This window comes from Rhinolophus hipposideros (assembly GCF_964194185.1).
Source record: "Rhinolophus hipposideros genome assembly, chromosome: 17".
NCBI classification, from domain to species: domain Eukaryota; kingdom Metazoa; phylum Chordata; class Mammalia; order Chiroptera; family Rhinolophidae; genus Rhinolophus; species Rhinolophus hipposideros.
In genome coordinates, this window is record NC_138063.1 from 40,830,765 (window position 1) to 40,858,351 (window position 27,587).

The window sequence follows — 27,587 nt, forward strand, 5'->3', positions numbered from 1 at the left end:
CTATGCTTGAGATCCCTGATGATTTCCATTAGGACGCAATTCTTGCCTCCTTCCCATTTTAGGTCAGAACATGTTCTGAATCTTCCAAAAACTCCAAACTAAAATAAGGCATAACTATAGCTCTATAACAGGATACGTACCTATGCTTGGCAAACGTTGCCCATGTTTGTGAATGTATGTGGTAATTGTATTCCCTTTTAGTGTTCAGAAGATTACAATTGGGGTATAAATGGGGAGAAAGGGGCATAACCAGAAATTGAATGGACCTCTCACTTCTAGATAAGAAAGAAACAGGAGAGAGCATCAACAGAGAAGTTTTTGAAGCCTCCTGTTATTTTTTTGTAATGTTTTTGCCATACATATTTTAAATTTATTTTTTCAATTACAGTTTACATACAGTATTAGTTTCAGGTATACGTCATAGTGCTTAGACATGTATATACCTTATGAAGTGATCACCCCAACAAGTCTGGTACCAATCTGATATCATACAGACTTGTTACAATATTAATGACTATATTCTCTATGCTGTACTTCACATCCCCATGACTGTTTTTATAACTGGCAATTTGTACTTGGAGCCTCCTACTAAATAAGGCAAGAATTTCTTAAAAAAAAAAAAAAGAGAGAGAGAAAACACATCAGAAAAAAAGACTGAAATGCAGTGCATGGCAAAAATGTGCCAGCGAGGGGCCTTTGGGAGACGGATTAGAAAAGGACAAGAGGTTGAAAGTAGAACTAAGAATCTGGATATTCATTTACTTAACAAATTTTTATTAAGTGCTCTCTTAAGTGCCTAACATTGGAGTGGCAAATATAAATAAAAATAGGTTCCTGTCCTCATGGATGTCAAAATTATAAACACAAGTACAATTAAGTGTTAAAGATGCTATGGTAGAAGCATGTGCAGGGCCCTGTGAGGATTTAAAAGAGGGAGAGACCGATGGCACTGAGTTCTGTCTTGCAAGAAAAGCAGGCATCAGTGAGAGGATCTGTAGGGCAGTGGGGGCTTCCACATATGGGGAGCTCTGTACAGCATGCATTGGAAAAGGGCAAGTGGTTTGGCCTGGGCAGACCTAGGGTTCAACAGCAAAGCAGAAGGTTGGGTTGGAGAATGCAGGGAAGGGTGAGGTTCAAGAGATTTTAATGCTAAGGATTTAATAACTTAGACAATAAAGAGTTATGAAAAGGTTTTAAATTGGGAGAATAATGTTTTCAGATTTCCTTACTAGAAAGATAATTCTGACAGCTGAGACTATGCATTTCCTCCCTGGTATCCAGGGCAGGGAGTCAGCAGTCTTCACTCTCCTCAATGCAGCTTCCAAAACATTATCCCTGCCACCTCAGGAAAACGGCTCTCCTCTGGTGTCTCTGACATCACTGTCTCTAAGGTTCCTTACAAGTGTCATCTACTGACCTCTGGGTTAACCATCTGCACATTTTCTGAAGACTCTGACAATGCTCACACTCTTCCACTCCACCCCAAGCCCTAACGTCTTGCTGGGTAATTTTAAGGTCCATGGGGATTACCATCTGATATCCTGGCATTTTATCTTAGTCCAGTAAGCTTCCCAAGCTCATCCTCACCATTTTTCAATGTGGCTTCCTCAGACTTGGGAATGACCTGCATCTGCTCTACCTCTATAACTCTAAACTCTAACTCTCTCTGTCTGTGTGTGTGTGTGTCTCTCTCTCCCTCCGCTCTCTCACTCTGGTGAAACTCACATGACGTAAAATTAACCATTTTAAAGTGTGAAATTCAGTGACCTTGAGTAAATTCACAATGTTGAGCAACTATGACCTATATCATGTTCCATGTTTGCTGTCAAAATAAAAAAATCATTAAAAAAGGTTCGTGGGCAGCCAGATGGCCCAGTTGGTTAGAGTAGGAACATTCAATTCCCACATGGGCCAGCGAGCTGCTCCCTCCACGACTAGATTTAAGACAACCAAGCTGCGGCTGAGTTGCCGGAGGGGTGACCGGATGGTTCAGTTGGCCAGAGCACAAGCTCTCAACAAGATTGCTGGTTCAAGCATGGGATGGTGGGCTGCAACCCTTGCAGCTAAGATTGGAACGGTGACTGGACTTGGAGCTGAGCTGCGCCCTCCACAACTACGTAGACTGAAGGACAACGACTTGGAGCTGATGGGCACTGGAGAAACACACTGTTCCCCAATATTCCCAATTTTTTAAAAAAAATTATTTTTAAATGGGAAGAAAAAAAGAAACTGTTTCCATTGTCACATCTTTAAAAAAAAAAGATTTGTAGGGGAAAAAACTCACAAGGTATGGCTTTATGCAAGCTGCCCTTTTCTTTATTCAACATTTTTGAGCACTTATGAATCCATTATAAAAAATAAATTAATAACTATGACCCTTTGATCTCAAAGATCTCAATAAACAACATCAGTAATTAAATCTTTTCATCTGTATAGGAGGTCTACCTCAGTCTCATATATAGCAGCTTATTGTTTGTAAATGTAAGATCCGATGATTTTTATTTTTATTCAGTCTTAGTTTAGTTTGTTTTGAGGGGCAGAAAAATGCAGCTTTGGGAAAATCAATACCTCTGGCAAGCTCTAGCAGCACATTTGCTATAAATGTCAACTTCTGTGCATGGTTCCTTACTATTCTGGTTGTTTCTGCTTATTAAGCAAATTCTGTCTAAGAAAATGAGTTAACCAAAAATTGGAAACAATAAGGCCTGAATTGAATTTGTTCATCTACTAAGAGCTCAGGGAAATCTCAGGTAAATACCAACCCCATTGATTTTTTAAAGTAAATTCTATCAGGCAAAAATTTTCTTTGTAAGGTCTATTTAGTTCTGAAACGGGTTTTCTAAAATAATATGAAGGGGAAATAACTTTTTAGTTTGTCTTATATATAGACAATGCATCCAGTGTTTGCTTGGATAATATAGTCTGATAAACAATTTTATGTAGGGAATACAAATAAAAAAGAGTGAATAGTTCCTGACAAAGTCCATCAGTATGTTTTTGTGTATGTTTATTACTATTTGCCAGAAGCCTAACTAGGTCAATTTTCCACCTGACAGACCAGGAACAGGGGCTGTGCTTGAAACTCCCACTTTTGGAAGGATTTCTTATTTTATAGACTTTTCAACACAATGGAATGACTTCTCTTAAAGAAAAAAAAGAAAAAGAAAACTATACTCATTCTAGTTCTTTCCCCCTCAGACTTCCTTCTTTTAAAATGACATTTATTGTTGTTAGCTTTTTGTGTCATTTACAAAAAAGTAATACGGACTCAACGTAGAAAATTGGGAAAATTCCGTAAAGAACAAACATATTGGTCCCACCGTTTAGCAATAGCTATGATCATTTTTCTTTAAACGATAATGGAGTGTCCCGAACCGTTTCGTCCACTTTTTTTCCCTCTTCTACTTCCTACTTTTTCACTCCTGTCCGCTTTTGCTCTACAGGTGGTCCCAGCCCCGGCTGACCTGGTCACTCTCCCACGGCCCGTCTGCCATGTGGGTGCCGCCCCGCCCACCTCGAGGCTGTGAGCCCTACGGTGGGCGGACCCTTTAAGAGCCAGGAGGGGAGCGGGGGGGGGGGGGGAGAAGGGGGTTGGTGCTGATTGGTGGAGCTCGGAGCCACGTGGCCATTCTGGCCTCGGAGGTGGCGGCCCAAATCCGGCGGCAGCAAAGGGACTTCTGCGGGATCCCCGGGAAGGGCCGCAAGTTGACAGATGTGCATGAGGAGGTGCCTGGTCGGCCTCACCTTTTGTACCTGCTATCTGGCTTTTTACCTCACGAACAAGGTGAGGGGGGCAGGAGCGGGGAGCCGGGATTGCACGTGGGACATTCGCGTACAATAATTGTACGTGGAACCGATGCAGCCTCCAGCTTTCTATCCGATTTTGTCGCTGACGGTGATGGAGAAGACACCGACTGTGTGTGGGATGCTGTTTTAGAAAATAGTGTTCGTTGCACTGTCCTGTCCCGTCCGGTCCGGTTTCCCGTCCTGTAAAGCATCCTGTGCATCTCCTGGGAAACCCAATTTTTTCGACGAGTTTGCAGGAAGTTAATTTTGGACTGTGTGGACGACTTTTAAGGGAAAGAGAGCAACTGGCCCCCATTTCCTCTGGGAAGGAAGCGTAAGGGAAGAGCCCAGACACATCCTGCCTTCTGTTCTAAATATGCCTCTCTGCCCCAGAACCCCACCACATTCCAGAATCGTTTAAATAGAAGCGATCAATCCGTCTCCATTTCCGCCTTGCACCACTGATTCCCAAACCTATTTTTTATGTCTCGATTCCTGGCACTTCCAGTATACTCAAGAGGTTTTAGTGTGCGTGAAATTACTTTTTAAAATAAAATGTAAACTTAATTTGTCCAATGTCATGAAACCTTTTGTATGATGTGGCAGGAAAGCAGTGGTACCATGTTGTTTTGTTAGTGAGGGGAAGCTGGCCTTGGGTTTGGTACTGGCAGGGAAATGTTGGAGCCCTGTGGGCTAGGGTGGGGCATCACCCCCTGCCCTGGACGCTGCTGGATGACCACCTTCCCCCACGGTAGGGTCTCTACTGCTTCCCCTTGCTCTCTGGAAAAGAATCACTAGCAGCATTTCCTTAAACCCCCTTTCTTAATATGAGTGCCTGTCTTCAATATATTCAAAGGATGCCAGTGAAGCCCCTGTCCAGTTGATTTTTAGTTATAGTAATGAACCTTTAAGGATTCATTAATACGGCCTTGATCCGAGGCAGTGATGGGTTTGCATCCTGCCTCCACTTATTTAGCCTTTGGGACTTTAATGTCTCTAAACCTAAATATTTTAAATTTAAAATGGGATTTAAAAGTTCCCTTCAAAGGGTTGTTATGAGGATTAGTTAAAATGTTTGTAAGGTGCTTGGTGGAGTGCCCGACATCAGGGTACATGCTCCATAAAGTAAGTGATACCTACTCTAGAAGAAGGGAAAGGAGGAAGGAAAGACAGTTTTTTGCTTATGGTACAACACAGTAATTATTAGCTTTTAACAAATTTGTTTTTTCCTCATAGGGAAGGGAGCCAAATTAAAAGATTTTTTTTTGTAGCATCTACTCAGGAATATGTGAATTTGTGAAATCCTGGTCTTTTCATTTAACTATTTTAATTTGTCTAGCTAACTTGATGGATATATTGATAATGTCACACGTTAAAACAGAATGAACTTCCTTTTATTTCCATGTAATCATCAGATGAGGCAGAGTAACAGATCTTTCATGATAGCCCATAAGTCCTGGCATTGGTTAAGAAAAAAAACATGTATGTCTAAGCAAAAATATCTAGCAGACATACAGTGTTTAGTTCACCAAAATTTATACCCCTTCTGGATGCACGTTTGCACCCGTGGCATTATTGTTGTATTTATTGGGGCACCACAGCATTTTATAATTAATGTAATAAAGACTGAGTACCTTCTATGTGCATTGTATCTCAAGTTGCTAGATAAAAATAAACCAAATCCTCATGTCCCCAGGAATATCTAATCTGAGTAATAGAAATCATAGATTCTCAAGGGCCCCCAGAATTTAAACAATAAGCCAAAGATATCCTTCTTCATTTTCCTCGATGGCTTGGAGTGCTTTAATTTAGATTTATTGGGAAATATCGGGAGCTGGATGGAAAGTAGGAGGATAACAGCAGAAGGCAGGGAGAGGGGAGGCACGGAGCCTATATAAAGAGGAAGGAGGAGAAGTCAAGAGTGATGGGGAACAGATATGAGGCCCAGATAAGGGTGGGAGAGATGGTTGCTCATGGTGGGGCTCTGGTAGGGACTTAGTAACTCTTAGATTATGCCGTTGTTTCATCTTCTCAACCAGGACAGTCACACTTCCAGCAGCCAAGGTGAGTGAGTTTAGACCAAATAGAGGCCAAATGGGAAAGGAGCTGTGTAGTCGGCATTCCATGGGTGTATTTTCCTGCGTCTAATCTCTGCCACGTGAATTTTCTTTTGAATTAGTGAAGGTTTCTTTGTATGCGTCTACAAAAAAAGGATGTTTTCTTCTACCATGTTTAACTGAAAATAAGACCTAGCCGGACAATCAGCTCTAGTGCGCCTTTCAGCTAGGTCTTATTTTCGGGGAAACACAGTAGTTTTTAAAAGATTCTGTGTTAGTTTCTTTATTTTCATATTTCTCTCTGTTTTTTTTTTCTCAAACGGTTTCCCTTTCTATTGGTAGAAAGAAAATTCATTTAGAAAAACTTTGTACATCCTAATTTTATCCCTTCATCTCATTACTGTTTAAAAGAATGGTTGATTTTTGTTGGGTTTGAACAGCAAGTGTTCTGGCTTTCCTGGCCTGGCTGGCCCAGTCAGAGTGGCGTCCATCCTGTGGGAGGTTCCAGCAGTAACTGGAGGTAGGGCCCAGGCAGCTACCTGTCCTTCTTCCCCTCACAGCTAATAAGCTGGAGGCCAAGTCTGCACCTGTTCTCCTTTCAAAGGCTTCCAGATTGCTCTTTTTTTCCCCTTGAGATGCTCTTACTGCTTTTCTAACATACAGCATTTTGCTGTGGTCAACACTTTTCAGTGATACGAGGAATTGCTGAGAGGAGAAATGTTTAGGAGTTAGATTTCCTTTGTCAGAGATTTCTTTTTTCACTGTTTTTTCCACTGTTCTCTAGCAAAGTAAAGTGAGAGCTTCAGTATTTTCTATCTCTCCCAATATCTATCACAAAGCTCAGCACACAATAAACGAAGTAAATGTTTGTTATCTCCATGCAGATTGTTCAGGGTGGTGTAGGACATGGCCCAGATGTTCATTCAATCCTTTCTCTAGTTCTATTTTAGAATGAAAATATCAGGAAGAAGTGTGTGTTGGGGGGGAACATGTTGAATTACATGAGTAAATAGACTTCAGAGAAGAATGAAGGTCCATTTCTAATAAATATAGACCAGTGCTCAGGCAGTTAGAATTGTGGCAGTTAGGAGCTCATGTAAGAGCAATTATGTGTAGGCTAGTCCATAGGGAAAAACATATGTAAACTTGCCCTACACTAGTCTACTCCATTTTTTAGATCATGTGAAGAATCAGTAGAACCCTTGCTAGGCTTTTAAAAAAATTCTCAAAGGGTTAAATAATAGAAACATAGCAAAAAGATACCCAGAAGGACACAACGCAATTCCCCCATTCATAAAGTGCTGTAAATTTGATTAAAAGGCATAATACAAATACAAGTTGACCTTAGCCGAGTTGGGTTTTTGTTGTTGTTGTTGTTGTTGTTTTTAGAAAATGCTTAAAATGCTAAAGCACAGCAAAAATTGTGACACCTAAGCAGAATTCATTAGAAAAAAAATGCTTAGAATACAAACACCAAACAAAACCCCCCAAATGGAAGGAAAACAAGAAAGACTGGGATGCAGTTCCTACTAGAAGATTATCAAAGAAGAGGGTTGGATTTTTAGGTAAACTGGACAGTAGATGAAGTAAGTGAATACCCCAAGAAAACAGACTGCATTCAGCGGGGTTTGTCCAGTTTTCTCTGGAGTTGCTGCAGTTACAACATGATACTGCTGGGAAGACGCCAAGCGGCCAGCTATCACATCAGATCCAGCTGCTGCCACACTTTGCTCATGATTCTGGTTCCATTCCCCAACTGAGGTGGCTTCTGGTAACTTTCGGGGAAATCAGGCCCCCTCTTTTTAGTATGACTTGGAAGGTATGCCTTGCTTGGTGTGTGATATTTGACTTGCCTAGTGTGTGATTTTTGTGGGGAGGGGATGAGAATAAAGGCCTCTTTGAAACTAGTGTATTTATGTTTCTGCAGTAGGGATTTCTTTGATTTTATGGTGTATCGATTCTCTATAATTTGAAAATATCCATTAATATGGTATTTGTTTTTCAGTATGTCCTGTCTGTCTTGAAATTTACCTACCCTACATTGTTCCAAGGGTGAGTATCGTTTATGCTCTTTATACACATTTGTAGGAAATGTCCAACCAGCATCATTAAATGTTCTTTAAAATGGGAGTATTTTTGATGACTGAATAGATTTTTCAACAAATAGATATATTATAATTTATGTAGCCCTTCTGTAATATTAATGGGCATTTAAATTGTGTCCCTTCTGAGGGTATAAAAACAACGTTATCAGATTTTTTTTGTATTCAACTCTGCCAAAATTCCAACTATATCTTTGGAACAGATTCCTACATGAGAAATTTAGGTTTAAGGAATATGAACTTATTTAGTATTCTGTTTTAATATTAACAAAATCTTTTCCAAAAATGTGTTACCGATTTATGTTGTCACCCAGCCTGTATATGAAAGTTTCTATAATGTTATACTTGAATCACGATTATTTTTTATTCTCTGCTGATTTCATGAGGCCCAAATGGTATCACATTATTTTGTCTTATCATTTCTTAAATTATTTGTGAAGTTGAATAGTTTTCTTATGTTTATTATCCACTCGTATCTCTTTTTTTCAGTGAATTGTCTAGTTGTGCATTTTACACTTTAATTTTTACTGGGGTTTTAGTATTTTTCTTATTAATTTAATGAATTCTTCATATTTTAAGGGTGCCAACCACTTGTCCATTATGCTTTTTGGAAATTTTTATTTTTTACAACTTGTTTGTGCTTTGCCTTTTCATTTTGTTTATATAATTTTGATTATTTAAATATATTAAAAAGTGACATAGAGAATTTTTGTTTGAAAATTAGAATGAAGCAACAGGTAACTGCAGATGAACCCAGTGTGTGGTCCTGTGACTGAGGGATGCTATTATTAAAAAGCAAATGGAAGGAAAAAAAGGTCAATAGTCTGGGTATTGTAGGAGCAACATGGAGTGCTCTGACACTCATATTTCTCTTTTTCACCTCACCCCCCCCCCCAATCTTTTCATTTTTTAAATGGTTTATTTTTATGTTGAAAACTGTATTGATAGTTTCTTTTGTGATTGCTACCATTGTTTTTATGTTTATTCTTCTCCATCACAAACATCAAATGTAGATATTCACCTACGTTTCATTAAAACTTTATTCAATTCTTGATCATTGTCCATTTATTTTAGTGTATGGTACAATGTGAAGAAATTGTCCCTGCCCTCATAGTTTCATCTATACTAGCCCCATTTATTATATTTTATTGTATAATCCTTCCTTTGCCTTTGGGTTGTTAATATAACATATAAAGTTATTTTTCAGGGTCTACTTTTTGATTATCTTGGTAATAAATTTCTTTTTTCTTCTTTTTTGATTACAGTTGACATACAATACTTATTAGTTTCAGGTGTACAACATAGCAAAAAGACATTTATATAACTTAGGAAGTGATTACCCTGATAAGTCTAGCATAGGGTTTATTTTTGAGCACTTACTTGTCACCTTTTATGGAAAGGTGCTAAACTATTTTTAATTATTATAGCATTTAAGTATGTGATAGAGCTCATCCTCTCTCATTCTTATGTTTTTTTTAATATTATACAAATGCAAACAAAAAAGCAAGGATCGTGATCTTAATGTCAAACAAGGTTGAATTTAGGACAGAAAGCATTAAACAAGTGAAGAAAGACGTGTTATAATACTAAAACATGCAGTTCAAAATGAAAAGACATTATAATGCTGGAGCATGTAGTTAAAATGAAAATAAAATAGTGATGAATATCTATACCAACCAAACAACAGGGATCATCATTTCCCAAACAAAAAGTGCAGGAATACCAGGGATAAATAGATACATACTAGGAATAGTAGACAAATTTACTATTTTTCCATGACAGTTCAATTGGATAAACAAAACCACACACACACACACACACACACACACACGCTAAATAATACAATTGATAGATAAATATCAAACACTCTATCTTGAAAATAGAGATTATGTCCTTATATGCCCATGGAATCGTCACTGTGAATAAAACAGGAGTGATTTTTAAAAAGTAGTGATTATACAATCCCCTTGCACTAAAACTAGATCTTAATATCAAAAACAAAAATCCCAACCTACAATTGGCTCCTGATCATATAAAGATATTCTTCACTCATAAAGAAAATATAATTGAAAACTATATTGAGATAGCGTATTTTAGCTGTAAAATTTGCCAAATATAATGTCAAAATCTGGTAATAGACAGCATTGGTGAGGATGTAGAAAACAGGTATTCTTAAACACTTATCATGGGCTGGCAAATTGGTACCATATCTATGAGTGGCACTTTGGTAATATATAACAATACTGCAACTTAATCCTTTAATCTAGCAATTCCACTTTTGGGAATTTACCTGAGAGGTTTACTTGCATTTATGTAAATGAAATGTGTGCAAAGAAACATTGCAGCTCTGTGGCAGCAAGCATTTTTAAACAACCTAATTTTCATCTATCCAGAGCCAGTTAAATAAATTATATCATATTCCTAATGAAATACTATTCAAATGTTAAAACATAATAAGGAGACTCTCATGTATTGACATGGAAAGCTTCTTCAAGATGCATTTAATTGGGGATAAAACAAGTCCATAACAGTATAGTACACTACCATCATGTAGAAATGTGTGTATGTTTTTCTTATTTAAAAAATATAAAGACGAACCTAGTAAGAGTGATTATACATAGGAAAAAATGGAAACAGTGCAGATAGTGGACAGGGAAGGGAAGAAGACTTCTCGACACTTAATTTTTATACTTTTGGATTTTTGCTCTTTATATCAGGTGAACTTTAGACTATTTTGTCAAGTTTCTCCCTGAAATTTCATAGAAAAACTTTAAAAATATTGTCTATGATTATGTACACGTCAGTCAATAAAGCTGTGATATTGTTTTCCCTTGTAGTGAATAGGAGTCATTTACTGGTCCTGATTGTCCTTTCACTTCTCTCCAGGTAGAGGGACTTAAGGAATTTATGTGGGAAAGGAGGATCTTTACATCTGAATTGCTTTTTTTCCATCTTGTCTGGGGATGGGTCAGACTGAATGCACCTCCCCACCCCACCCCACCAAAAAAAGTAACGTCTTTGAATGCAAGATGTTTAAAAACTTCACATTGTCATTGAAGTATCCCTGATGCCTAGAGGAATTCCTGGCACATTGGAAGTACATAGTAGGGCAGAGTAACTCATTCTACAAATATTTATTGAGTGCGAACTATGTGCCAGGCACTGTTCTAGACACTTAAGATACATCAGTGAAGAAAACAAAGCTCCCTGCCCTCGTGAAGCGATCTTTTCTCTTCTACCTGTCCCTTAAATTTACCTGCAGTGAACAGTACCCTCTATCCCATTGACCCACTCAGAAACTTGGGAATTATTCTTAATGCCTTTTACTCCTTCATCCCCAACATGCAATTAACAATTAACCACGAGGACCTCCTAAACATGGTTAGAATCTGTCCACCTTCTTCATCGAATTGCCCCTTCCCGGGCCACTGTCATCTCTCAAACAACTCCTAACTTGCTTTCTGGCCCGTGCCTTGCTTCTCTCGAAGATACTCTCTCCCTTGTAAAGAGAAGGAGCTTTCCCAAACGTAGTTTTGTTGTGGGGGCTGTCCTGCACATTGTAGGAAGTTCAGCAGGAAGTTCCCTGGCTTCTACTCACCAGGTGCCAGTAGCAACCGTCCGTTCCTCCACCCCCAGTTATGACAACCAAAAATGTCTCCAGATACTGCCGAATATCATCTGGTGGAAAAAACTATCTGGTTGAAAACCACTGTTCTAGAGCAGGCTGTTTGAGGGCACGACCCATATCTGTCTGTTCTGTCAGTGAAGGTTTCACAAAGGAGACATAAAAACTGGATCTTATAGGATAAGCAGATGTTCACCAACACACAAGGAGATGGAAGAACATTGTGGGTCAAGAGGACAGCACATGTGAGCTCTTAGAAGTATGACATGGCCTGGCATATTCTCGAGGCTGTGGGCCATTCAGTGTGGCTGGAATGTGGTTGTCATGGCAGACAGACAGGAGCTGATCCCAGAGAGGGGTGGGTGCAAGTTCCCGAAGGCTTGTGTGTCACACATAAGTGACTTTATTCTGTAGGCCAGGGCTTCTCAACTGAGGTGTCGTAATACATGGGTGTGTTGTAATCATTTCTGAGGTGTTGTCTCAAGTCATAACTAAAAATAAGGTTTTGATATTTATGAATGAGTCACCTGAAATAAGAAAGCAATTATGGGCCGGCCCAGTGGCTCAGGGGCTTGGAGCTCTGTGCTCCTAATGCATAGGGTGCCGGGTTCGATTTCCACATGGGCCAGTGAGCTGCGCCCTCTATAGCGAAGATTGGGAGCTGGGCTGCCATGAGCAGTCAGAGGTTGGCGTAAGCTGCTGAGTGCTGCCCTGGGCTACCGTGTGCTGCCAGGAGCAGCCGGTGGCCAGCATGAGTGGCCAGCAGCCAGCGAGAGCTGCCATGAGCTGCTGTGAGCAGCCGACCGATGACTGGCAACCGACTGCCTCAGGGGGAGGGGGGGGCGCAAGGGTCGTAATACCAGCATGGGCCAGCATGGGCCAGGGAGCTGTGTTCTACACAACTAGACTGAGAAACAACGGTTTGAATAGGAGTGAGGGGAGGAGGCAGAAGAAAGGGGGGTAAAAGCAATTAGAATGAAACAGGATAATGTTATGCCTATAGTTCCTCTCATTCATTGGGTATTTTGCTATGGTTTCTGCAGTGTGAGGAGGAGGGATGTCTATTTTATAACTTGTGCTACTCCTAAACTCTGCATATTGAGGAAGTGTGTCTCATGACTCCAGATACGTTGTGGCAAAAAAGAAGCTGAGAATTGCTACCTGAGCACTGGGCAAAACCAACCATTTTTAAAACAAGCAAGCAGCGCAATTAAGTTTGCATTTTAGAACAAACCCTTTGGCTGCAAGGTAGAGAATGGATGGGGTGGGACAACCCTGGAGAGAAAGGACAGTGTATGGTTCAGGTACGAGATCATGAGTCTGAATTAGGCAGAGGCATTAGACATGGAAGGGAAGCCTTCAGATTTGAGAGCTGTTATGGGACTAAAACCAGTAGGATTTTGCCAGTAAATGAGGGAGGCGAGGATGGAGGAAGGGCTAGGATGACATGTAGGTTTCCAGTTTGCTGATTAGGGATAGAGGGAGACTGATTAGGAAGTGGAGGAGGAAGTTCAAGGTATTGTTTTAGGCATGTTATATTTGGGAGCTTGTGGGGTCTGAGTGAGAAGGGGGACTTGGGAATCATCTGTGCAGAGATGATGGGCAAGGAGGTGGCTGTGAGTGAGGTCGTTTAGGGAAAGTTTAGAATAAGAAGAGTAGAGTACCAATGTCAGCACTTAGTGCTACAGCTGGATTCAAGGGAATAGTAGAAGTTGAGGACAGGCGTAAGAATCGGGATGATAATTAGGAGAGACTGGGAGAAAAAAGTTGTAAGAAGGATTGGATATGTATATTGGTGTCAGTCGACAGGTCTTTCAGGGTGGGATGGCCTTTTAATAGAAAGACCATGGCACTTTATTAAATTCAGATTCGGAAAAACTTAAAATTAAAAAACATAAATTCACATTCGCCCTTATCCTTTACAGGTGGCAGACGTTAATTGGTGGACTTTTGCTTCATGTGTCATGGAAACTGGGCTGGGCAGAGATCAACAGCGGTTTAAGGTAGAACAACCTCTTCTGTGCTGGACTCGTGATTCATACCCTGCTTCCTTTTTACGTTACTTAATTTCCTATGGTTTTACATTGGGAAACACTGATGTGTACTTGCATTGTTTGGTCTCTTAGTTCCCTTCTAACCTTGAGATTCAATAAGTTTCTAATCAAATAGAACTCAAATAGTGTTTTTCTGGTTAATAATGCCACTAATATATTAAAACTAATTGAGATATACAATTTATGATACCGTATTAATTTGGCTTTGTTTAAGATCATAGAATCACTATAAATTAATTTTAAAGTAAACTTTAAAATTTGGGGGGATTTTTTTTGTTTTAGTTTGAAATTACCTCCTACTTACAGAAGAGTTAGGAATAGTACAAACTTTAATACTCTTTACTCAGATTCCCCAATTATTATTTTACTATGCTTCTCTCATTTCCTCTTTATTTATACTGATGTATAATTTTTTTCTGAACTATTTGAGAGTAAGTTGCATATTTGAGAGTAAGATGCCTCTTTCTTTACTTCTAAATTCTTTAGCTTGTATTTCCTAAGAGCAAGGACACTCTTTTACATGACTAGAGTATAGTTACCAAAATCGGAAAATTGACATTGATACAATACTATTATCTCATCTACAGACCATATTCATATTTTGCCAGTTTTCTCAATAATATCATTTATAACTCTCCCCTACCTGCACCCCTTTCCCCCACCAAATTCTGATCCAGGGTCCAATTCATATCACACATTACATTAATTGTTATGATTCTAGTAACACAGCTTTTCAAATATATTTAAAAGAAATGTCAAAGGCCATGACATTTTCAGCCAAAATTATAGTTTGAATTGGTTATCCATTCCTGCCTCCCCTAGATAAATTCTCATGATTCTTTGAGAACATCACGCCTCGTCTGAAATGATGCACAAAATGAAAAGAAAATGAAATCAAGGCTTATATGACTAAGATAAAACATCCCAATTGAATGATCAGGCCAAGTCATTCGCCTTTTTGTCCAAGTTGTCTGCCCAACTTCTCTAATAATCAGATTAATTGCTTAATGGCTAAGTTACCCCTTTGCTGAGTACTCTGGAGAAGCTATGAAAATGTGTCCAGTATAAATATTAGTAATTTTGACTTCTTCTGAAGATATAAAAGAGATCAATAGAAAGGGAGAAGCTAGTACATATTAAGAGGTTTTATGAAGGAGAGGCCCTGGGAACATAGGTGTGAATTGATTTCCCTGACCCGATTCCACGATAGTCCATATGCTAAAAGAAGAATCCACACAGGATGTTTAACTAATCCAAAAGAGTAGTTCATTAAGTCATAATTTTGCATTTCCATGGTAGAGTGTCCTCAGCTTGATAAAATAAAGGTATTTGGGGGATTTTATATGTGAGATTAAGCATAGGTCTTCCTTTATACTCCATTGTAGAGCTGGAGACTTCAATGAGAACTGGATATTCATTTAAACAAATTGGGCCCTGAATTCACAAGATCTGTTATAGTTCTAATATTTAGTTAAATAATGAAGTATTCTGACTCCAAATGGTTGAATTTATTCCTTCACAGAAGCAAGAGATTGGACTAGATGAGGGAATTGGCTGTCAGACTTTGGACTGGGGTCCACCGGTGATGATTAACTTGGGTCTTCCACTCTTACAGTGTACCTGACCATAATTATCCTATAATTTCTGATGCGAAGTATTTACTTATTAAGAGTAGTCCTTTTCTTTTTTTAAAGATTTTATTGGGGAAGGGGAAAAGGACTTTATTGGGGAACAGTGTGTACTTCTGGGACTTTTCCAAGTCAAGTTGTTGTCCTTTCAATCTTAGTTGTGGAGGGCTCAGCTCAGCTCCAGGTCCAGTTGCCGATGTTAGTTGCAGGGGAGGCAGCCCACCATCCTTTGTGGGAGTCAAGGAGTCGAACCTGGCAACCTTTTGGTTGAGAGGACGTGCTCCAACCAACTGAGCCATCTGGCCACCCAGGAGCTGAGTGGCAGCTCATTGACTTCATTCTATTTGCTGAGGGCGCAGCTCACTAGCCCATGTGGGAATCCAACCGGCAGCCCTGCTGCCCAGAGCTGGCGCTCTAACCAACTGAGCCACCCGTCCGCCCTAACAGTGGTCTTTTAAACATTACCTTAGTCATGTTTCCTTAAAACCAATGCCATTTATTCATACTTATTTTGTATGTAAAAAATATGGCATAAAATTTACCATTTATTAACAATGTTTAAGTGTACAATTCAGTAGCATTAGGGACAGCCACACTGTTGTGCAATTATTACCACCATCCATTTCCAGAACTTTTTTATCATCCCTAGCAGAAATTCTGTACTCGTTAAACAATAACTCTTCATTCTTCCTCCCCTCCAACTCCTGGTTAACCACTGTTCCACTGTTTATATTTATTAATTTGCTTATGCTAGTTACTCCTTTTAGTGACACATACAGTATTTGTCCCTTTGTGACTGGCTTATTTCACTTAGTATAATGTCCTCAAGGTTCATCCATCTTGTAGCATGTGTCAGAATTTCATTCCTTTTTAAGGCTGAATGTATTCCTTTTTATGTATACCACACTATATACCACATTTTGTTTATCCACTTATCTGTTGATGGAATTCTTTATAATTTATTGCTTTTTTTTTTTTTGGATGGGGAGAGGAATGACTAGTAGAACTGAATGAAGTCAAAGGTCCTCAAGATTATTTCCCTGGAAGAAATGGTCCTCTGACAGTAGAGGTCTGAGACCCACGAAACACTGTTGTCCCCTGAACTCATGTGGTGCTAGTTTCTACAATCTCAGAAGATTCGTGACATATCCCTTTCAGTCCCCTTGCCTAAATTCTTAGAGACCTTTTCACCTCTATCTCCTGGACTTTGGTGGTTTCACAGCCACACACGTGATGTCACCTCAGTTAAGCTTCTTGGTCCCAGTGTCTTCTAATAAGTGGATTTTGTGGTTAATAACTATGGCACAGCTCAGGATTTCCAGTTGTTATTCTTGGGCCCTTGGCTGACAGCAGGGACTCAGCACCAGTGTGCTTTTGTGTACGCCAGGGCTGGGTTTGTGTTTGTTCAGTGGTTGCTGTTTCCTACTGGACTTGGCTCTCTGATGATGTCATTAGGGAATCAACGCCCAGCTTTGCTGTGTGACTGGGTACTTGTGTGGAGATAGCAGAGGTTGGCTTCTACTGAAAATGAAAACAACAGCTGGAAGACGGTTTGGAGTCCCTGAGGTCATCGTGGAGTGGGAATTATAATGGTGGGGCTGGAGTGTGGGTCCCAAATTGGTACTTAATAGCATGTGCCACAGAGGGCTTATTTGTCCTGTCCTGATAGCCTGGAGCACAGCAGAATCTCAGATTCCCTCTCAAACAAGTTATATAACCTGGCACCACATTTCTTAGGTTGCAAAGAGGCCATATTTGCTGTGTCTGTCAGTCTCTGGCCACGACATGTATTGACTCCACCGAGTGACCTCATGGAATCATTCTCTTCCCAAGATGTTATCCTGGCAACCTGTTATTACCACCAACTGTTGGATGATGCCCTTGAAGGGTTCTGTCTTGGGAATTATAGCGCTGGTTTTCAGCTACAAGCTTGTCATTATATGGCACCTACTGCTGTTGCCAAGCCATTGCAGAATGTTAAAGTGATTTTTCTAGCAGATGTTGAAGCCCTTTGCTGAAAGGTTTCTGTATTTCCAAAATGTGATTCTAAAAGAACATTCTTACCTGTTTCATCTGGTAGCACAGTGAGAACACAGCACTCTTTAATCGATTCTCGAACCATTGCTGACTCAGACTCAGGTGTGATTTCCTCGGAGACTTAAGACATCATCCTCCAATTCCTGTACTACCAGCCTACATGTTTAAATAAAAACACTTTGAAAGTAATTTTTAACATACTTGCCACTTTTGGTCCACTGTACATAAGAGAACATTTTTAACTTTCAAGCTTTCAAGGATGAGAAGTTCTAAGTTAAAAATTCTATGCCACAATAACTTTGTGGCCAGAGATTTCTAACAGATGAAGGCAAAGCCCCCACCCCTTAATTTTTCATGAGAGTCTTTGTGGAGCACCATAACAAATATATTTGATAAAACCTCTAAATTAACTCAGCCCTGTACATAAAGAAATGAAAAGTGAGCCAATCAATAAGGATCCAGATTGTACTTCTTTTTAATAAATTGGTTATTTATTTGTTTTCAAGTGAGATAGCCCACCTTCATTAAAGCTACTGGTGGTTAAAATTTCCCAAATATACTTCAATGTGTTAGTATTTCATTTTGAGTGACTCTTGTAGTTGTTTTAAAAGTCGTCTTTGCTCACAGAAGAAAGTTAGCACTCAAATTCATGTGTTTTTGATATTTCTCCCTGTTGTTTTCTCTCCAGAGGAATGATATAAGTATATATGTAGAGATTACTCTGGGGGGAAAATAAAACCTACTTCCAAAACTGCCTCAGAAAACATGCTGAGAGCCACTGAAGGGACGTAATACTAAATAAAATCTGATCGTTGTTGGTGTTGTGATTACGGGAGAAGAGTACATGAGGCCAGACTTGATTAAGGGTGGTTTTTTTTCAGCTTTATTGAAGTATAGTTGACAAAATTTTAAGATATTTAAAGTGTACTTTGTGGTGATTTCATATATATATATATATATATATATATATATATATATATATATTCATTGTGGAAGATTTCTGTCATCTAGTTAATTAACATTTCCATTACCGCACATCTTTACCTTTTTTTAAAAATGAGGACATTTGAGTTCTACTCCCTTAGCAAATTTCAGTTATATAATACAGTTGTTATCCATTGCCGACACCATAGATCCTCAGACTTCATTCATTTTATAGCTGAAAGTCTGTATTCTTTTACTACTAACCTCTCACTGCTTCCCTACCCCACAACCCCAGCAACCACTTTTCTACTCCCTATTTCTATAAGTTTGACTTTTTAAATTATTATTTTAAGATTCCACATAGAAGTGATACCATGAAGTGTCTGCCTTTTTCAGGACAAGATTTTGACATTTGATACCTGTGGGTCAGCCTATACCACCCAGTGCATAGGAATCTACTGAACTCATGCTTTCTTATAGACCACACCTCATGCCTCTGTCACTCTGTGTCCACATAGCCCCTTTCTGGCCTTTTCACAAGGCTAAGCCGACCGTGTGCAATGGAGGACTCCCAGACCTGACTGAGACCAAAGGCACGATGTCTTGCACGTTAGCTTGGATTTTCAGTCATTTGTGGACTTTGTATTGGCAAGGTGCTTGTACTGTGATTTCTTTCTTTCTTGTATTTATTATTTACTTCTCTTCTATCCTGCCTCACTTATTATTCGGGGACCTGGGCAACCTATATTTCGTTTTCTTTTTTGGTCTGTATTTCTTAGCACTGGCATTTCCTGTGTTCTGTGCTGCCCCTGCAGTCTCTGTCCTAAGGCTCAGCCGCAGGACATCTAGCCTTGATCCTTCCAGGGGAGGGGTGAGGTCCTACGGGGCGGAAGAGGGTGGGGTGACTGCTCTGACTGGGGAGGCTGCAGGTGGCATCCTGAAGATGCAGCAGCATTGTAACTAGGGGGGAGGAGAGCAGTGGTCTTTCCAACAGGACAGTATTTGGACTTGGGAACTCATTTCCTTGAGGCTTTTGTTGACCTTCAGGAGTTGTCAGAACCTCCCTGAAGGTGACAGGATTTCTACTTCAGCATGAACTGGGGGTTACATATAGAGGATCTCGGGCCAGTTAGTGAAATGGGAAATGAGAGGAAGTGATGATTCTGAGTTAGGGGAAAAACCAGTTATGAAAGTGCCTGAAAAATAAAACTTTACAGAACTTAGTGGTAATAAGGTCCTTTGTGTCTAGTTAGGGAGCACTGTCTGGTGTGTGAAGACTTGGGCAACCCAGCTCTAAGTTCCAGAAATTGAGACCTAAGCTGCGTTATTCTAAATCAGGAGTCGGCAAGTGAGCCAGACAGTGAGTGTTTTAGGCTTTGTGGGCCCATATAGCCTCTGTCATAACTACTCAACTCTGCCTTTGTAACATGAAAGCAGCCGTAGAGGAATGTAAACAAACAGGTGTGGCTGTGTGCAAATAAAACACTGTTTTCAGAACCATGCAGCAGGCAGGATTTGGCCCACAGGCGTGGTTTGCTGAGTCCTTTTCTGTTCCCTCTAAGTTCTGTTCTGCGAGAAACAGTATCTTCACAGGGTCCTTGTGTTCAAGTAGTATTAGGGCTGAACTTTGTCAATGAAGGAGCAAAGAGGGAAGGAGAAAGGTCTAAGAAAAGTCAGAAGAAAGAAGAAAAGGGAATAAACCTCTTTGAGGACCATATTCAGCAGTAATGTATGAAAAAATTAAATCTAGGCATCTTCTGTAAGTAATGAGTTAATATCCGAAGAGCGACAATTATGTTTGTGAACTTTTTGCAACGATGTTGCTAAACTTTTTTGATATCAAGGAGATTATTCATTATGAACTTGTACCAACTGGACAAACAGTTAACCAGGGTTACTATTTGGGAGTGCTGAAAAGGCTGCGTGAAAAAGTTAGACGACCTGAACTTTTCGCCAACAATTCATGGCTCTTGCATCACGACAATGCACCAGCTCACACGGCACTGTCTGTGAGGGAGTTTTTAGCCAGTAAAGAAATAACTGTATTGGAACACCTTCCCTACTCACCTGATCTGGCCCCCAATGACTTCTTTCTTTACCCAAAGATAAAGGAAATATTAAAAGGAAGGTATTTTGATGACATTCAGGACATCAAGGGTAGTATGATGACAGCTCTGATGGCCATTCCAGAAAAAGAGTTCCAAAATTGCTTTGAAAGGTGGACTAGGCGCTGGCATTGGTGCATAGCTTCCCAAGGGGAGTACTTCAAAGGTGACTGTAGTGATATTCAGCAATGAGGTGTGTAGCACTTTTTCTAGGATGAGTTTGCGAACTTAGTTGTCCAACCTTGTGTGCAGGAGTTCTTGTAAACTGTGGAACAAATGTTGACTTTACAATTGTAAGGTGTTACTGTTTTAGATAATGCCAATAACCAACATATGAGCCCTGGTGTCTTGGTCACTTATTTTCATGTATAGAAACTCTTTTTAGGTCCACTGGGTGTCAGTATAACACAGAATATTCAAGAAGGCTCAAGGAGCCCTTCAGGGACCTATGCCCAGATAAACTTCTGAGTGTTTTCACGGAGCAGATGTTCCCTTAATAATGCATGCTCTATTTGAAAAACAAGTGACTTAATTTAATTAGCCATCATCTCAATAACAACAGTTTTATAATTCATGCCAACAGACTATTATTAGCTTCTTGTAAAATGCTTTATCCGTCAGGGCTCTTAGGGACACTAGAGTGTGCACGAACAAAAAAACAAGTCCACAACTCAAACTACATGTAATACCTGTACTTATAAATCATGTGAGATATAAACCATAAACCATGTAAGAAAAATTATGTATCACCAGAATTTTTAAACCGTACCCTGTGGCCAAGAATCCTTCAACAGGGACTTCTGTCTGCAATTGTATGGTCTATAATCTATCCCCCAAGGAGTTGCTCAGAGATCCCTACACACATACACATACACACACACTCTCACACACACACACCCTCACACTCGCTCACTCACTGGTGCAGCTGCTCCCCAGAGACTCGTGCACCATAGAGAATCAAGATTCCGCCAGGACCACCTCAGAATTTAATTTCACCTTGCCTCCCGTGTTGGCACATAGGATAATGAAAGAATAAACCAGCACAGGAGGCCCAGAAGGTGCTGCCTTATGAATGAAAGGTGGAGGAAGAAAGAGTGCATTAATAAATAGTATGTGTCTCATTTGTTCCTAATGTGCAGGCTGTTAGAATCATACGGTGTTATAGCTATAAAGGAGGGTGTCTTAGTCAGTTCAGGCTGCTATAACAAAAATACCACAGACTGGGTGGCTTAAACCACAGGTAGATGTATTTCTCACAGTTCTGGAGGTTGGGAAGTCCAAGATTAGGATGCCAGCATGCTTGGGTTCTGGTGAGGGCCTCTTCTTGGTTTACAGATGACTGGCTGCTTTCTTGCTGTATCTTCACATGGCACAGAGAGAGAAGCCAGCTCTCTTGGGTCTGCTCTGCTAAGGGCACTAATTCCATTATGAAGGCTTCACCCTCATGACCTGAGTTCCTCCTAAACGCCCTACCTCTAAATGCCATCATACTGGGAGTTAGGATTTCAACATATGAATTATGATAGGACACAAACATGTACAGTCCTTAGCAGAGGGTGAGTCAGTGTATCCTCTCTGGAAGGCGATTTGTAACCAATTATAAACTTTAGTGCATGTATCTTTAAACAGCAATTCCACTTTAGGGAATTTATCCTGAATATTGCTAAAAGATCATGAATATGAGAAGAGAATATACTCAAGGATACCCATTACAGTATTAGAATAGTAAAAAACTGGGTTAACGTAAATATCCAGTAATAGCTCAGTATTAATATATTGGGGATGATTTCTTGACAAGCAAAGGTATTAAGTTAAGCAGGTTCTAAAACAATATATACATTAGGATCCCATTTTTGTTGAAGTGGTCACATATGTGCATGTGGGCACTATTTGGAAGGAGACATAGCAAAGCGTTAACAGTGGTTGTCTTAGGGTAGAGGGATGGTAATTGCAGTGTTTTTCTTGATTATCTGTATTTTCAAGATTTTCTAGCTTGGATAGGTACTACTTTTTAAGACGAAAAAGAGATAAATTATTATACAAAACAAAATAGCCTCCATTCCAAGTTTCTAAGTTCGTGTCTATGGAAGAAACACGTATTTATTTGTTTTTTAATGCAATTAGTTTTTTTTTTTGTCATAGTTATAGATTATAACATGGGTGTTGTAAATGTTTATTGAATTTGAAATTGTTTGCATTCCCCCTTAGGGCCATTTCAAAGAGGCAGATGGCAGGATGTAGGTATTTTTTGCTCTCACCCCTGTCCTTAAAAACCAAGTAGCTATAAACTCCAGCAATTCTGTTCAGAGCAAAGTCTGTGGAGGACTCAAGAAAAGCAGAGGAAGAAATATGAATTAGGGTCAGGACTGGAGTTTCCTGATATATTTTGTTGCCGTTGTTTTCTCCTTGTACCAGTCTAGAGAAAAAAGGGAAACTTTTTTCTTAAGTTAGAAAAGTAATACATGGTGATTCTTTCAACAAATACTTGAGTATCTATTGTATAAGCCAGGCATTGCTCTAGTTGCACAGTGAACAAAACAAACAAAAATCCTTGCCCTAGCTTACATTCCATTGAAGTAGACAGATAAGAAACAAATGAAAATGGAAGTGTATAATGTGTCAGATGACAATAAGTGTAGAGAAAAAGAAAGCCAGATTAAGGGTAAAGATGGGTGTGTACACCTGAGTGTTTACCAGTGGGTAGAGGTGGGGATTGTTACTTTACGTAGGGTGGGTGAGGAGGACATACGGATAAGGAGACTTTTGAGCAGAGGTCTGAATACATGAGAGAGTGGACCATGCAGGTGTTTGGAGGGAGAGGGTTTCAGGCAGAGGAAGCAATAGCAAGCCCTGAGGTTCTGGTCTATCTCATGACCAACAGTGAGACCAGAACGCAGTTTTAGTCCACTTATAAATGAAAACATCTTAGATACCTTTAAATACCTTAAAGATATGCATGTATCAAGGCTTTTGATGAGTGTAGCCACGTATTACGTAAATACCCTCCAGAAAGATACCAATTTATATCTCACAGTCATATATGAAGGAATTGATTTCATGACCCTTATATTAGATACTAACTTTAAAAACTTCCTAGTTTCTTGGGCAAAACCTTATATATCATTGTCTTAAAGTTTTCTTCTTATTAAGGAGGTTGAATAGCTTTTTATATGTTTGTTGGCCATTTGTATTGTGTGTGTGTGTGTGTGTGAGAGAGAGAGAGAGAGAGAGAGAGAGAAGGGGAGGGGAGAGGAGGGGAGGGGAGGGGAGGGGAGGGGAGGGGAGGGGAGGGGAGAAAAGGAAAAAAATTACCTGTTTTTGTCCACTGCTTTTTTTTTCTTTTGGGGAGATGATTCTTTTCTTATATTTGTAAGTACTCATTATACATTAAGGATATTAAAGTCCAGCTTGTTTTATATGTTGCCAATATTTTTTCCTGGTTTGTGAATTATCTCTCAATTTTCTTTATGGGTCTTTTAGCCATTTTCTGTAGGTGGATCTATCAGTCTTCCTTCACGGCTTCTGTCCTTGGGGTTATGTGTAGAAAAGCCAGAGGAGAACATTTATTGAGTGTAGTTGTTGTTTTTACTGTGCCATGCACTACCCCAAGTGCTGCCTATTCCTTCTCTTGGCTAATCTTCTCAGTAGCGGTCTGAGCATTATTATTCACATTTCATAAATGAAAAACAAAACAAAACAAAACTCAATTCTCATTGTAAACTAGTTTTAGATTTGAGATATGAATCAACTTTCTTTAGAGTTGGGATATAAACCTTCAATATGAAGGTTTGTCTGGGCACAAAGGCACATTCTTTCCATTGCACAAAACCTTCTGGTCTGTACTTCTGAATCCTTCCAGCCCCCACTCCCAGATGACCTCTAGATGACCCCAGTCCTGGATGACCTGACCTAGAAGGAAGGGCACAGCCCAGAGAAATGTGTGAGGTCTGTCCATCCCTTAGAGCTACCGCTTAAAGTTAGTCAGCTAATTGCTGGAACATTCCTCAGGAGTGAAGAGAGCTAATTATAATTTCCAATGATTTGGGTAACTGTGTGAATGTTATAAGATTATACTCTCCAGTGCCCCAAACCATGTATGACTTCCATCCCTTATTGCTGTATCTCCCTAGAAAATAATCCTCAGTTATAGCTCCTCAGAGCTAAGTAGAATTTTAAAATTATAGTTTCATTTCTTCCTGAAGAAATGATTTAAAAAATATGTCAAGAGATGGCTAAAGCACAAAGAAGCACCACCACCCTTGTAGCTCATCTTCACTTTGTCTAATACCTGGAAAAATATAGAAAAGTTAGTTGTCACGAATTTTATCTGCTCCAGGTAACTGGTGAAAGGTCTGACCCCTCTGCGTTGTGATAACACATTAACTGTCATGGAAACCCTGAAAGCCAGAGATCTAAATTCTAATTCCTGAAGCAGCAAATGTAAACAATTCTTCAAATTATGTCAGTGCAGTTGTCAACTGACTACACTCCATGCAGCAAACGGTTCTCTGTTGAAGGAAGACCCTGATGTGCTCTCACACGACTGCCGCGGTCTGTGTGCTGTCCATCTCTCCCACTTGCTTGTAAATTTCATGAGATCAGTGTTGCCTAGAATTCAGGAATAGACAGTTAATGAAGAATAGGTTTGTGAGAAAGTCTTATCAAACCTTGAGAGACTCATTGCTGAGAGTACTGGACCAAGGGGGAAATTACGTTGAAGAAAATATATTTGAATTTTATCCTCAAAACCAGGGGGTAAGGCAATACAGGAAAATCAAATATAAGACACATTTAATAGTGCATTCTTGCTCACTAGAGAGCAGGGGAGGATCCCCAGACCATTCTATCCAGTTCCCTACTTGACATCTCTGCTTGGGTATTCCAAAAGCATCTCAAGTTCACCATTTTCAAGACTGAGTTCATGATTGTCCCAATCAAACCTCTTCCAGTTTTTTATATCTAGTGCACCACCATCCATCCACTATTCAAATTGGAAACCTGGGAGTCATCCTTGGTGTCTTATATCCTTCACCCCTTAGCAGAAATGACCACCAAGTTCTATTGATTTCTCAAATTGGTCCATGCTCTCCATCGTTGTCTGGACTACTACAATGTCCATCTAACTAATGTCCTGCCTTAATATCCCCAACCCCATTCCAATCTATTCTCTATACTTTAGCCACACTTTTCAAAAAGCAAATCAGATTATATTACACCCTCCCTACTTTTGGATTTGTCTCCCCATCTACTCAAGCTACACTTGCCTTCAATTTCGTCTTGCCACAGGGCATTTGCACATGCTATATTTATGTGTGAAATGTTGTGTCCCTTCTATTGCTTTAACCCACATTCTATGCCCACTTTAATTTTGGATTTTATTTCAAACATCACTTATCTGAGTAGGGTTTCCCTATCCTCACGGACTAGGTCAGATACCCTTATGGTATAGCACAGTCCTTTAGTCTCCTTCGTAACATTCATCAATGTAATGTTTTACATTTATTTATATAAACAAAATACACATAGTTCTCACCTCTATGAAACTTATAATTTAGTTGAGAGGTAGGGGAGACATTAATAATATTTACAATAATTCCCTTATCTGACTTTGTCAGGTAATTAGTGGGTTAATGGAAAGTCAGATAAATCAGAGAATCATCGCCTGATGAAACTATTTTAATTTAAGATGTATAAATATGCATTAATTTGTTAATCTTTTGGTAAAGCTTTTCCTTTATATACGGATTGCCAACTAGTATTCCCTCGAATCTTTTCATGCATAAATGAAACGACACTTAACACGTGTTATGATTTTCAGTAAAATGAGAACTTTGATACTTAGAAACAATATGAATGGAGAATCCTTCTCAATTTTTAATTATTTTTCCTTTCCCCCCTGTCCTTTCACACTTGTCTGTCTTGCCCATACCTGGTTTGGCAGCAATTTTTTTTCCAGTGACTCACATTTATTATTAATAGCGGCTGTAGGTTTATATCGGTGTGTGACAAAGGAAGGCAGCTGTCTCACTGATAAAAAGCTGGGGACGAGGCCAAGGAAGGGCTCTGTAGCCAATCACTTCTGCAGGTATCTAGAGTCCCACCACTAGTGTGCGTGGCTCCGACTCCATCCACCTTGAAGATGGGCCCTGAGTGAGATGATTGTAGAGAACAGAAGCAGCAGTGCCCCTGTGCCCGGCTCATCGGCCCCTATCTGGAGCCAGATGCTCCCACAGCTGCCCTATAGCGTCTCCCAGAAATCTCTAACTAGACCTATGTATATTTTTTCTAGTTAAAATTATTTCTTTTTATTTTAGGGTGGGAGGGTGAAAATACAAGATGTTCCCTAGCCATGTTTTCTTTTCCAAACGTCCGTGGCTTCTCAGATACCCTAATGTCTCTTGGAGTACATGGCTCGGCAGTTCTCTTTGTTTGAGAGGGAATGGAGCACAAATAAACGTCTGGGGCCTCACTGACCTTGCATTCCAAAGGTCTGGGCCTGCTGCAGCGAGGCCAGCTCCCATTCGCCCAGTGCACTCCTTCCTTCCTCATCAGTGCTCCCTACAGTATATGCTCCGGGCTTCTTTCCGGTGCACAGTGGGCCATGGCTCTGGATCCTGTCTCCCTTGACCCTTGATGTCTAATGGGAAAGCCTTTTCCTAGAAGAGTAGCAATTAACTGACGTTACGCTTAACCCATTAGGATGGAGGATCTTCCTTTCTCTGTTCACCTTTTGGTTGGAAGTGCAGACATCTACTATTATAGCAGGACTAGTAGTAACAGAGAAGATTCCTCAGATAATTAGCTGTTTAGTCTGCTACCCAAGCAAAATCATGTATGTACAGCTTAGCTATTTATATGTCCATGTCTCCCACTAGATTACGAGGTCCTTGAGGGTGAAGTATGAAAGGGTGGTTAAAAGCTAGGGCTTTAGAGTCAGACAGACCTGAATTCAAATTCTGGCTTTGCCATGACCAGCTCTTCTGACCACAGGCAAATGTTTAAACTCTTTGTGCCTCACTTTCCTCATCTGCACAATGGGGATAATAATAATTCTTTCCTCATAAGATTATTGTGCATGTTTTAAAAAGGTACAGTGTAAAAAAATTTAGTACACAGAGTGCCTGGTGTGTAGCAAGTGTCAACAAATGTCAACTGTGATGTTGCCGTTAATAATTCTGATGCTGTAAGCACCTTCCAAGTTGCTATAAGTATTTGCTGAACGAATGTACACATGTATGGGAAGTGGGAAGTAGGGTTCGAAGGCCTTAC

At 39.8% G+C, this 27,587-nt stretch overlaps 1 protein-coding gene across 7 annotated transcripts in view; it reads left to right on the plus strand.

Annotated features, from left to right (window-relative positions):
• The first annotated feature begins 3,576 nt into the window (after positions 1-3,576).
• The window catches only part of TMEM241 (transmembrane protein 241), a 133,039-nt gene continuing 109,028 nt past the window's right edge, over positions 3,577-27,587 (plus strand). For 6 of the 7 annotated variants that reach the window (XR_013995284.1, XM_081078763.1, XM_081078767.1 and 3 more), the window contains exons 1-3: positions 3,614-3,784; positions 7,849-7,895; positions 13,496-13,573. Coding sequence is in view for 5 of the 7 variants with exons in the window: in XM_081078763.1 (XP_080934889.1) it covers positions 3,713-3,784; positions 7,849-7,895; positions 13,496-13,573 (197 nt within the window). In the remaining 2 variants the exon portion in view is untranslated. Of the gene's footprint in view, positions 3,785-7,848; positions 7,896-13,495; positions 13,574-27,587 lie in introns of all 7 variants that reach the window. The other variant, XM_081078764.1, reaches the window with a different exon arrangement.